General features: G+C 45.2%; 1 protein-coding gene across 1 annotated transcript in view; it reads left to right on the top strand.

Moving 5' to 3' along the window:
* The first annotated feature begins 454 nt into the window (after nt 1-454).
* The window catches only part of STC1 (stanniocalcin 1), a 32,512-nt gene continuing 20,057 nt past the window's right edge, over nt 455-12,909 (top strand). Inside the window, exon 1 of the mRNA XM_041128302.1 lies at nt 455-1,066. Coding sequence (XP_040984236.1) covers nt 931-1,066 — 136 coding nt within the window. The 5' untranslated portion in view covers nt 455-930. The remainder of the gene's footprint in view (nt 1,067-12,909) is intronic.

Here is a 12,909-nt window from a genome sequence, read left to right as displayed (position 1 = left end):
CAAGAATAAGAGCGGCAGCAGCAAGCTCTTGGATCAATGCCATCACTTTATTACTTATTACTTATTTTTATATAGCCTTTGGCATGGCAAGAAGTCCTTCTTTAATTATAAACAGGAATGAAGAAGCCACAAGAGGAAATCATACAGTATTGTAGCCGGATAACTGGTACTGCACTGATTACACAGGGGCTCTTATCAAAGCTGACACAGTGCTGGGGCTGTGCAGATATTGTGCTGGAAGCCACAGGCTGTGCGTGGGAGAGAGCCTCGAAGCGGACGTAAGAGCAGTGTAATTCTGCTGAATTGAATTCTCCATGGAGAACTTTTTTGTTTCCTTTTTCTCTCTTTCTCCCTCTCTCCCCCTGCATTAAGGAAATAGGAGAAAAGTAAAGACAGGTCCTGGGAGACGAAGAAATAAGATAAATGTGTAACCTTTTCACTTCTCCTTTCAACATGTTGGGGCAGGGGGGAGGAGAAACCTCGGTTTGACACAGAGATGAGCTATGGATAATGACAGTTGTTTGTGGAACCATGAGAAAACTCTTGAATCCCATTTAAGTCTCTCCCAAGAAGTGAATAACTACTGTTTGTTTATCTTGCCGAAGCCTTTTCAGTTTTCTGGAAGGACTGTCAGCTCCACCTTCTCTGTAGACTCTGAGGATCCTGTCTATAGTAGTCTCAGCTTCTGTCACTTTACCCTGGTCTGCGCTGTCTTCTGCGCTCAGCCTCGCCGATATGTGAGGCTGCTCTGAGCACTCCCACATGATCTCAGAACAAGTTTGCCTGAGACTCAACAAGAAGTCACCAAAGGGCTGCTGAAGCAGAGGCCATAAATCTTGAGTTTTTAAATTGTTCCTCCACCACCAATCTGCTGTGAGACCATGGGAAGATTTCTTCTGCTGTTTTGGATGCCATTCTGTCCATGGGTACATGCATCTCTGGGGAGAAGAACAGCACAAGGCTGTGTCTGTCCCCTTTCAGCCCTGCTTTAGATGGAGCTTCTGCTGGGCACTGCCATTGCTCAAGCTCTCTGCACTGCACGGTAGGGACTGTGCTTTTAGCAAAGGTAATGTTGGCCTGGTCAAACCTTTGACTGCACCAAAACAGGGATACTATGGATCAGTCTTCTGCCCTGCTATGCCCTTGCAGAGCAGAAGGCAGCTGTAAAAGTGCTAGTTTCGGTTCTATAGCTGATAAAACCCTTTCTATCATTTCAGGCTATAAAGCGTCTAAATTGAAAGTCAAGGGAGTTTTGTACACACACATGCTCAGGGCTTTAAGCCAGGCTGCCTCAAGTAACTGTTCTCCAAACGTGACCAATGATTATTTTTTTTTTTTGCTTGAGATCTTCCCGTTTGGTCAGCTGTTGGCCCTGTCTCTGTAGATTTAAACTCTTGCAATGCTCTTATAGCAAATCCTGTGGGCAGCTACAGATTTTCAGAAGCCCCTTTATTTTGTGGGGTTCTATATTAGCAAAAAGAAGCCTATTGAGCCTCATTGTCTTGTTTTTCCCCTCAGTTCCCACTCGTGATTATTTTTCCAGCCAACACGCATTGAAGGCCCATAAATAATCGTGTCAGAGCTGCAGACATCTTCCAACCCTTTTAATTTTTTTCCAAAAGCCCCAGATACCATCTGTGTTGACTGAAGCCAAGCACTGTGGAGGGTTGGTGAACTTGAAGCTTTCATTGCCTCCAATCTATAAAGGAATAGAAAGCCAGAACATATTTTTATTGTGCCCAAAGGGGATTCAGATCAAGGGGTTTGGATGAACTTCCTTGTCTTTCTTTGCTCCAAGTACTCCTTTCTTAAAACAAAGTAGATAATTTACTAGTGATTTGGGTGATAATGTGGAGCCAAATTCTTGGTGGTTTCCTTCAGTTAGTTCGCTCTGCAGAGAACTATGTTCTGGTGACATTTCAGCACTATGAAATAGAGTCATGGACAGATCCTGCTGAGAGCAACAACTCAGAGTGCTGTACCTGGGGATTACATCCACTCAGGAGGACTGTCAGGTCATCGGATTGAACATAAACGCCAGGTAGGAGAAAATCCTCCTGAAATTTAATGTGATGGCGGATAAGGGATGAATCACCTGATTAACAATGGGAAGATTTCAACAGCTTAGCTCTTTCTCCAAATCATTAAGAAGACATTAGTTCCATTATTTTTCCCCCCTCATTCCTGCATCCTCTTATCTTTAGCATGGGGATAAGGCAAGGACAGGCAGAGATTCTCCTGTAGTGAGCAGAGTAAAAAGAACAAACTGGGCACAGAACAAAGATAAATTTCCATCACACATCCCAACACAGCTAGCTCTGGCATGACACTGGGATGAACGAAATCTGTTTCATTTCTAAAAATGTTCAGAAGCATTTTGTCCAGAGGTGGAAGCACAAATTCCACTAGAAAGACAGGAGGGCACATCCACCTAGGCAGGACCAACATCTCCGTTGAGAAATTGGCTGAGCCCAAGCCATGGCAGTATCAGTAAAGAACTCCAACTCGAGGATCAATGCAATGTCTCAACAGACCAGAGCAGTGTGTATGTGCATTTACCTAAATACTAAAACAAGCATCATACACAAAAATTATCTCCAGGATCTTCTTTACCAACATACCCTGTTATTATAAAGTTTTCCTCCTTCACTTACATTAGTCAGGTTTGTTAGCCATGTATCTATCATACTTCAACTTGTCTTGTACTCCCTGGGCAAAATACTAATTTATAGTCTCACAAGGTGCAGTGAAAGATCTACCAGGTTCCGAATTTTGCATTTTATTATTTTTACTTTTATTACAGAAATAAAATTTGAGCCTGAGTTGCAGTTCCCAGTTTACCTGCCCTCTGGCCCTTTAAATTGAGGTGGGAAAGGAAGAAGGTGTGTTTCTGCTAGGGTAGCTGTTTGCCACCTGGTTCCTATAGGCTTATATACCTTCTAACTGGTAAGTTTGGGGGGTTCCTGGTATTTTTTATGACTGCTCTTCTTTTTATTCTAAAGAAGAGGGTAGGCCCTCAAAAATAATGCTTTGGAGTGGTTTTGAGTGATATGCACAGCTCTGTGTGAGGATTTCAGATGCATCTGATTTGCTATGTGTTTGTGACACTGAATGGTTTGATTCACATAACGAAAAAGATTATTTCCAAAATAATTTGTTTATGGTCTTTCCTTGGCTGTCCTGCTGTTGTGAAGGACTCTCGGGCCCCAGAATAGCTGGGTAGTGCTTCTGTTGCTTGCTGCCTTGTCTGGGATCTGGTATAATTTAGCTGTGAGCTCTAGTGGGATCTCCCAAGAACTGTTATAATACATTTTTCTCTTGAACAGCTCAAACTGTGAATAGACAAAACAAACAAGGGAAAGGTGGGAAAAACAGGGGCACAAAAAATGATATAACTGGCCCAAGGTTGTGCAGTGCAGTTAGAAATAGGCCATGTATCTCTAATACTCAGCTTAATGCCTTGCCCATTTACCCTTGACTTGCTCCATCCTCATCCATGGGATGATGCCATGGGCTCCATCTGTGCACAACACAGACAAATCCCGCTGATGAGGGGAAAAACATGCTGCTCACCTCTGAGCTCCCTTGGCGTTGAATAAGAATGGCAAAGGCTATATTTGACTATCTTTCTGTATTTTTTATTTTATTGTTTTGCCAGATTTCTGATAATGGACTGATTTTGTTACTTGTGTAAAAGAAAACTCTCAAGGCCCCAGTGTAAGGACCAGCATGTCTTTAAACTGCTGTACCAAGCACAGGCCCAGATATTACAGTGTGCAGATGAAACTGGGGAAAAAGGGAAAAATGGCAGTGTGAAAAAGGACTGTCCCCTAACAGGTGGAAACCGAGGCAAATGATCTTCCAGACCTGACCCTGCAAACATCCACCTGTGCTTAATTTTAAGCATGAGTGGTTCCTTAAAGTCTGTGATTTAAAGGATTACTTGTGCTTAAAATTAAACACACATGTATGGATATGGGGAGCTGGATCTTCAATCTTTCTGTGTGTGAATTGGCCACTTCTAACTTGGAAGCATCTCCATGCTCCTGTAACTTTATCGCATAGTAAATACCAAAACAATCTTATCAGCAACGTCTAGGGGGTTGTATAGCACCTAGCACAACAGATCCCTCCAATTATCTGGGGCCTCTGCTATACTAGTACAGGAAAAAAAGAACATTTAAGCTGTGCTGTTTCCATCCTTGTCATCTACCTGCACTTCTGGGGTCTCTGAAGTTTCATTTTTTAGGATCTGCTTCAGCCAAGGGGCAGAAACTTACTCTCACCACATTTTATTCATCTACCCTGAAAGGGCTTTACTTTAAAACCCTCACATTCTGTCACTTCTGTTGTTTTTGTGTAATGTAAGTAATCACATTGGGTCTGCTTTGAGGCTGGGAATAATGATTCTATGCAAGATTGAGAACAACTTTCTTCTGCCGGTTAAGATGTGCTAGCAAGGAGGAGGACATTGGCACTTGGCAGAAAATAATACTCCTCTCAACCCCCGGTTATTAAAAATGGGTCTCAGTTTGAAGCATGAGGGTTTTATGTTCTCTTTTAAACCCTTGCCTGGCTTAAAACTGCATATTCTTTATCTTTATTCATGTCTGAGCTCTTTTTAAAAATCCTCCTACGTGTCTTCAACAATATCTTGGAATAATGAGTCCCACTGTCTAATTATGAAATATTTTTTCTCTCAAAGCTTTTTTTAAATCGTGAAAAGTGAAGAAGTTATGATCCAACCCCACAGTACCTCTGCAGCAAGAACTCCAAACTCTGCTCTGAGTTGGGTTGCATGTGATCAGTATCATCTTCTCTCAGCAGCTTATCACCAGCTGCTCCTTTACAGAAACCAGAGATAGAAACACTGCACTGGGCACTTGAATAAAATCAGGGAGTCGCATCACCTACCCTGAACACTCGCTTTAAGTGCCATGTGGTGCAGTTTAACTATTTCTGGAGAACAGCTCTGAAGTGACTGCATCTTGTGTGCCAGGCGTGCGATTGTAGCAAGTTAGTCTACTGTAGTTTTTGCCATTTCTCAAGTCAGGCAGTGGCGTGTGATTTATCAGCAGGAACCGCGTTACCAGCATGTCTTCCAAATTAAAGAGAAAATGTTCCATCCTGCCTCATTTAAGCCAGGGAAAAGGGAGCCTGTTTTCCTTGCAGCTTTCTCCATCAGCTAGCCTCTATGTCACTGAATAAATTTACGTAGCTTTGGATTTGTCTTGCCCAACTTCATTGTAGACATCAACCTTTCAGACTGAGCAGAGGCTCAGCCTCTCCAACACTGTTGGGAGGCTTTTCCCATTTCTGCTCCTCTTGGACCACAGACTGCCCACCCCCAGCAAGGGGAGATGTTGCAGTAGTCTGGGCTGTGGAGGAGGGAATGGGAGAGGATGTAGAGCAATTCAGAGGTGTCAGCACTGGGAGCTGGAGTCAGGCTGGGCTTTTTTCTTTCCCGAGAGAATGTCGGGAGCTGCAATAGCAGCCCCGGCTAAGTCCATCACCCTGGACCACGGATTGTGATTTGCACCCTGAGGACAGCAAATGCCCTCTCTGCCTTTCTCTGTTGTTCAAGTGATGCAGAACAAAGCAGCAGCAGCAACTCAGGCTTGGTGTCATCTCTTTCCATCTGACACAAGCCCTCTGTTAGGGCCGGCTTTTTTCTTTTTCCAATGGCCTTGGTTTCTTTCCAAGCTACCAGCATCAGTACAGATGTAGTGATGGGTTTGGGTCCCAAAATTCATCTTTTTCTCCAGTCTTATTTTCCAAGGGGATGGAGGGCCTGGAAAACATGACACAGTCATCATTTGCAAGGTTTAGAGGCTGAACTGAAGCTCGCAATCCACTCTCCCTGCTCCCGCACAGTGGGATGCTGTGAAATTCAGCAATGCTGGTAGTGCCTAACAAGCAGAAATCGGCCATGCTGCAGGGAGGGTTGTGTGGTGAGGGTTTTATGTAACGTGGGAGAATAGGGGAACCCACTGTCTGAGGAGGGAAAATTGCTTATTCCATAATGACTGTTCCGCTGCCTAGTACAGAGTGGAATAATTAGGGTTTCTTTTCTCTTTAATTAGAAAATGGCAAACATAGATTAATCAATTACAAATGCCTCTTTATACTGCAGTGCACTGCAATTAACATTACTTAAATGTGTTAACAAAGTAGGAGGCCTGTATTTGTAAAGCAACTTCTTACGGCTTTTTCTTTCCCCATTTTCCCGGCTCCCAACATGTCTGAACCCTTTCCGTTTTCCCTTTCTGCTCTCACCCCTGCTCCTTCTGCAGAGATTTAACAGTTCTAGATGAGATTTTTAAACCATTATATACCGCATAGTGTTAGTGAAACTGCTCTTTCCAAAAAAGCCCTTTTGGCCGGCCTTGGAGGGCTGGAGGAATTAACCGAGGGGAAGAAGTGGAATCGGCATATTCACTGGGGTCGCACACTACAATAGCAGAGTAAAATCCAGGAAATACAATAACTTGATTCATTACTTGTTTCTTATGCCGCTGCCAAAAGCGTGATTAAGTCACAAAGAGTTCGATTAGGGACACTTGGTAACAAAACCTCAGCTCCATTGACATGGTCTATTTTCAGAGTACATCTAGTGCTTGTGCTCGCCGCTACAGGCCTCTTCCTCATTCGGCATTTAATAGCCTCCACCACCGAACAAAAGTAGCGGAGGACCGAATAGGGGAGAGCGAGGGGAAGGTTGGGGGGGAGGAAGCCGCTTGCATTCAAGTGCACAAATAATGAAGCAGCAGCAGCAAAAGAGGGAAGGCAGGGTGGTCCGGAGGCTGGAGCCCAGGGTGCCTGGGTCCTGCTCTGCACCCTGATGCTGCCTGAGCCCTTCGCCTTTTCCCCGGGTGCTCACCTGTGCCTGAGGCCGGAGGAGGACTGGGAGAAGTGCCTGTGTCTCCATCCATTGCTGCCATCTATTGGGAGGAATCGGCTCGCTCTCCCACCGATTCCCCGGCGGAGCCGCATTTCGGGAAGAGCATGGGACTTCCAGCCCCAACGGCTGTGAGCGTGGAGGTATTCCTGTGCCACGACCACCTTGATGTGGGTTCTTCAACCTGGAGGGGTTTAGGGCATGCCCTTTCTACACACGTTGCTTTCCTTGTATCTTTGTGAATTGTGCGGTAGCCTCAAATTGCCCTCCTGGACTCCCAAGCGTTGGCAGCGCAGTTCAGGCTGAGGCACCAACAGCGTTGCTTGATAATACTTAGGTTTGTGGTGTCATGGTGGTTTTATGCTGAAAGGAATGGCCCTGTGATTGTAACAAGTATTGGATGGATAGAAAGTATTTGGAAGCAAGCAATCTTAAATTGGGATGCTCCAAAAAATCTGGTCCCTTGCACTGGATCTGCATTGCTATTTTGGGTGGATTTTGTAAAAAACATGGTGACTGGAAAGAAACCTGTGGACTCTGGAGAGGGAGAGCCATGTGTTCACATGGTGCGTGTGCTGCTCTCCTGGCAGCATGGCGTGCCCTGGCCGGGAGGTTTACAACTGTAGGAAGCAGCTATCAGGTTTCTGTAGGTGGTTGTCTGCTCCTTTCTTCTCTACTGTAATTTAAAGACACTTAGCACCTTGGATCTACCCCAAGATGAAATAGGTAGAGCAGGGAATGATATCGCTCACACGTTCATCACAACACGAAGCTAATGGAAAAACAGGTTTTGCTGTTAGGTCACGTCTTTGTCCAGGTGAAAACTAAGGCACGGTTCAGCATTTTCTGCCCTGCCTAGTGGGTACTGCTGATGTGATGCAGTGTATTGCTTTGTTTTGCAGTGATCCCCCCAGTTCAAGTAGGTGGAAGGGCAGTTTATGCAAACACAAGCCTCCCCATCTTGCCAAGAGCATCCCTGTTCTCCGAGAGGTGGTCCCAGTCGGCTCCCTTAGATTGGCGACAGGTTGTCCCCTTTTGTACTGCCCTTGGTTATGGCTGGTTGCAAGATGCTGTCTTTTAGGGGGTGATGGGCACTGCATCAAATGAAACAGATGCTCCTTCCCAGCAAAATCTCTCAGGGACTAGCCAAATATAGCAGCAGCGTTCTGCTCTCTTGCAAAGCAGCTCCATTCAAATTCACAGCTGGTGTGTTTCTACCTCCCATATCGCCGTGCAGCTCCTCCAAGCCCCTCTCGCTTCTGCCTGAAGGATATGTACTCAGGTTGCTGCTCTGCCAGCATCCGAGGAATGGGGTGTTCAGCTCCAGCCCCACTTTGTTTGAAGGGGAGAGGGCAGTATGTCATACAGCGAATCTGCATCGCTTGGCTCCATTAAGAAACATCTCATAAACCAGAAGTCATTTCTCAGAGCGTTCGTTGTATGCCACCTGTGTTTTGTTCTCTGTTGGCACATTGCCACAAGACCTTAGATAAAAATGAAAAGGGCTTTTATGTTTTATTTCAAAAATTTCTAGAACTGAGTAGGTGAAAAAGACTCCATCTTTAATACGCCGCACATGCACTGCTTAGTGACCTGACAGCCAAAATCTGCCCTACCCAAGAGGGAGAACACGTGCAGCCCTGTATGGAGAGATCTTTCCTACTGTGGGTGTCTTCTGGTGAAGGACATGGACTCTCCAGACCCCAGAATTTGGTAGAAAGCAGGAGCCTCTGTGCTATGCTGCAAGCCTGGCCCTTAGGAAGTGGTTGGTTTCCACCTGATAGTAAAGCTAAGCATGCCCTGAACTACCTGCTGAACTGGGCCCCCAAGGAAGGAGCTTCGCTGGCTTTCTATATAGTTTTCTTCTTTTAACGAGCCAATATGTGCTAAGTTTGAGATGTAGCTGATTAGGGTGCTAGCTATCAAGTGTGTGGTTTCAATTTGGGATGTTGCTGGCTATCATCCCGGGAAAGATGCTTTGAACTGAAGCAGCGGCCTGTGGCTCACCACAGCTCTGCTGACACAAGAGTCGCCGAGCCTTTGAGAGAAGAGGCAGAGAGCAGAGCTGCCTCCCTGCTCCTTTCATGCCGTTATGTTGTGAGGAAGCAGGGACCACAGAAACACGCTGGGTGGGAGGCTAAAGAGCTGTCTCTCCTCCCAGATATTGGCTGGCTTGGAACAAAAGTACGTGTGGGAGGGGTTGCATCCTATATGCTCGAGGATGCAAAGGCAAACAGCTTTGTTATAATGTCACCGATGATGATTTTGGAATTGATAAGGCCAAGGCAGCTGGCACTTCACAGAGCAATAAGGAGTGCTGTCATGAGGGCGAGGGGGGAAGGAGACCAGAAGTTGGGATGCCAAAGGGGCTGTTCCTGCTTTGGAAGAAAATGGGATGCAGCGATTAAATAGGAGTGACTGGGAATGGGGCTCTGGGGTTCTATTCATGCCTCTAGGAAAGGATTTTGATCTACTGGTGAACAGTTGGGGGTCAGGCTGCCTGTGTCTTCATCTTATTCTGATTACATCTGTGCATCAGTTTTCTGCTCTGTGGAATGAGGATAGCAGGCTTCCCCTTGAAAAAAGTTTGTGGGACGTCATTCATGAAGTAAACTTGAGTGTTGGAGGGAAAAAATATACTATCCTTTTTATTTCTTGTTTTCACACAGATTTTTCACTGTGTGGTTACGATTAACTTGTCAGTTGGGCTTGTGTTTATCCTCTTAGAAATAAAAAGGCTAACTGAATCAACACATGAATGTAAATAGGGTAAAATCAAATTTTATTGCATGTTCAGCAGTAACATATGCTTACCATATCATACAGCTTATGTATGTTTAAGTAGCTGCTGTCCGTCATAGTGTGCATTTATATAATAACTTAGCTAGAAATGGGTTATGCTTGGGGAGATCAACATTGCAGTGTTGAATGCTTTCAATTTCCTGGAAACATGTTCAGTGCAGTAACTCCTGGTTAGGCCTCTTTTATTGAAGAAAAAAAAAAAAAAAAAAGCTGTCGAAGACTAAATCTCTTGAAGATGCATTTTAAACCTTTTGTATATGAGAAGGGCTGGACCTGACCAGCATAACCTGGAAAGTGACGATTGCTTTTTCTGAGAAGGGGTACTTGGGCATTTGTTGCAGGCATGTTGAACTAAAAATCTGTATGTTTCTTAAACAGGAAACGTTTACTGAAGAAATAACTTGCAACTAACAAACATAAATAGACTTGCACATAGCTTGAGTTCCAGCTTTGTCTTCTTTGTTTACCAGGAATTTGTCAGACAACTGTCTAGGGCTCTAATATAACCCATAGAGACTTCAGGCAGCTACATAATATATTGCAAGAAAAACTTTATGCAAGGCATCTCTTGCCCAGAAATTCACAGCCTGTTCTAGTGCTTCTTGTTTCTAAGCATAACTGTGCTGAAAAACTCGCCTTATTTAATAACTTGTGAAAGAAGTACGCTAACTGCTGACGCTTCATAGGTCACCCAGAGAATACCTGGTGGTCCTTCGGTCACGCGCTGTCCTGTGCATGCTATCACCAGTTCACTTCCCGTGAAAAAAGACAGTTGGTGCAGAGTGCTGCTCACCAACACAGCGGACTGTCAGTGAATATAAGTCTGTAGATTTTACATCGTTTAATTCTGGTGAGGACACCTGTGCCCAGGTCCCGTGGTTAGAGGTATCTGTAAATGTTAGGATATGTTTTACTGCTGCTGGGTTCCAGCCATCCACTCCACCCTCCCAAAGATGAGTGGTCACTTTTGCAATAATGAGAAGAAGCCTGTTGCCATGCAGGTAAAGACCCCGTGGATGAATTTGGGAAGGGAGCAGGGTTGCCTGGATGCTGAGACTGCTACTGCCTTTGCAGGCAGACATGTGTAACAAGTGCAGCTCTATTCAGCCGTTTTAATGAGGAAGCTGAGGCTAAAAGGCTGCCGGGGGGATGGGAAGGCAGGCGCAAGTCTGGCAAATCCTTTGAACAGTTTGGACCAGCAACTGAAATGTATTTAACCGTTAGATATGAAACTCCAGCCTTTCTTCCCCCCTCCCCCTTTTCAATTAACAGTTGGTCCCCAGGCTAACAGCCTGCTGATTCACTCACAGCGGCCATACAGCTGATGCTTCATAAAGTCTCTGTGTTAATCTAATCCCTAAATAGCTCTGGTCTCCATCACAGTCGCAGCGGCGATTTCAGTTCCAAATTGTAATTTTATTCTTGTAGCCTCTGAAAAGTCAATAGGTTCCTGGAGGCGTTGCCTGCCCGTTGGGCAGCTCAGATGGAAAAGGGCTATTGTAAACCCAATTTAACATGCCCTTCGGTATGGACAGGGCATGACCCAAAGCCTGCTGAAGTCAGAAAGGCTTTCCAAGAGCTTGGAGTGGGCTTTTGGAGCAGGGCTGTGGCAGGCTATTCTCAGTTTCTGTCTATATATTTAGATGGGAGTCTGTGCCTCTATTAGGGCCTTTCACTGCTTCTCATAACCAGAGTAGCTGAACAACTCTGCATTCTTTGCATCCTTGCCCAAATTTGCACTTTTATTCCCGGAAGCCATGCTGAAGTGCAGAGCTGGTGTGAAGGGAATGAGTTTGCAGATTTTGCTGTGTGAGCTGGCTGCCTAGTGGCATTGTACACTAAAATAACCAAAACTCCAGACTATTTTTAGAACTAGAGCATTCTCAAAAGCTTCCTGCCTTGATTTCCCTACCTCCCCCTGCTATTGTTCACTACTTTGGGCTACGCTGTTGCTCCAGGAGTAGCCCCAAAAGCATACCTGCCCCAGAGGAAAAAATTTCAATTTCTGTGACATGGACTCGAATTCCATTCTTGCACCCATACCTCTTTTAGCCAGCTATTAAGTGCTGTTAATTAGCTAGCCTTCATCTTACAGCTTTAGGAGATTTTTGCTACCCTGAATCCAGGCCATGGCGAGCATTTCCAAGTGAGACCGTACTTCTTGCCTGTGATCTTTGGAAAAGATCTAAGCCATTTTCTCTTGTTATTCCAGGCCCCTTTCTCTCTCATGAACCCTATCTGGTAAGCAGGAGGCTTTCAGCATAGCTCTGAAATCCCTCGAAATAATACCTGCAAATACCTATCATACACCATAAGAAGTTCTCCATAAGAAGAGACAATCTCAGCTGAGAAGTCAGGAGTATCCTGGTATAAGATTGCTAAAAGCTTTTCAAAGCTTTGGTAAGCTCTTTGGATTAGCTATTCGGTAGCTATTACGGCGGTTGCTGTGGAGCAATTGTCTTGCTCTGGGACGGACTGGACACCAGCCAAATCGTCCTGTAGCCCCATTGATAGTTCCCTGGCTATAGCAATCTGCAACATCTGAGATTTCAAAGCCTTGCCACTGGATCGAAAGCATGGTTACCGTAGTGAAGGACAGGGTGTATTTGGGGGGAGGGTGGGAATTTCTAAACAAATTGGCCAAAAGGTAGAAGAGTGAGGATAAGAATGATGGTAAAACCTATCCGGTCCTTCAGCCCATCTTTCTGAATAGCGCAGGTTGGTTTCCAGTTTTCTCAGGCTTTGTCCAGCCATGTCTTAAATATCACAAGAGATTAAGCTTCAGATTACTTGTGTAGCTTGTCCAGGTCTTAAATATTTAGATCTTAAATGAACGATTAGGGAGTGGCTGGATGCGGCCATGACACATACGGGGGTCCTGAGCGGTGGTGGCTGGAGTCACCCACCCGGGTCTCTTCAGTGGGAAGGCAGCTGGCAGGAAACGGGCCCCTTCCTCACGGAACGAATAAGTATTTCCTTGAGCGCAGGGATTAACAAAGCCTGGTTTCCCACAGATTTGTGTCTTGTGGGCAATTGTTAATTGCGATTGAAGCTTTTCCCACAACTGGGGCATTTGACATCTCCCTTCCCCCTTCTTCCCCCATGGAGTCTCTGGTATCCAGTGAGGGGTGATCAGATGCTGTAGGTTTTGAGTGGAGTGGTTTTTGGGGTTGTCTTCTAACAGCTGTCCTTTTTAACAACTTCTCACA

Source organism: Aquila chrysaetos, chromosome 13 (assembly GCF_900496995.4).
Source record: "Aquila chrysaetos chrysaetos chromosome 13, bAquChr1.4, whole genome shotgun sequence".
NCBI classification, from domain to species: Eukaryota; Metazoa; Chordata; class Aves; order Accipitriformes; family Accipitridae; genus Aquila; species Aquila chrysaetos.
The sequence above is the reverse complement of the archived record's forward strand: the minus strand, read 5'-3'. Positions and strand labels throughout refer to the sequence as shown.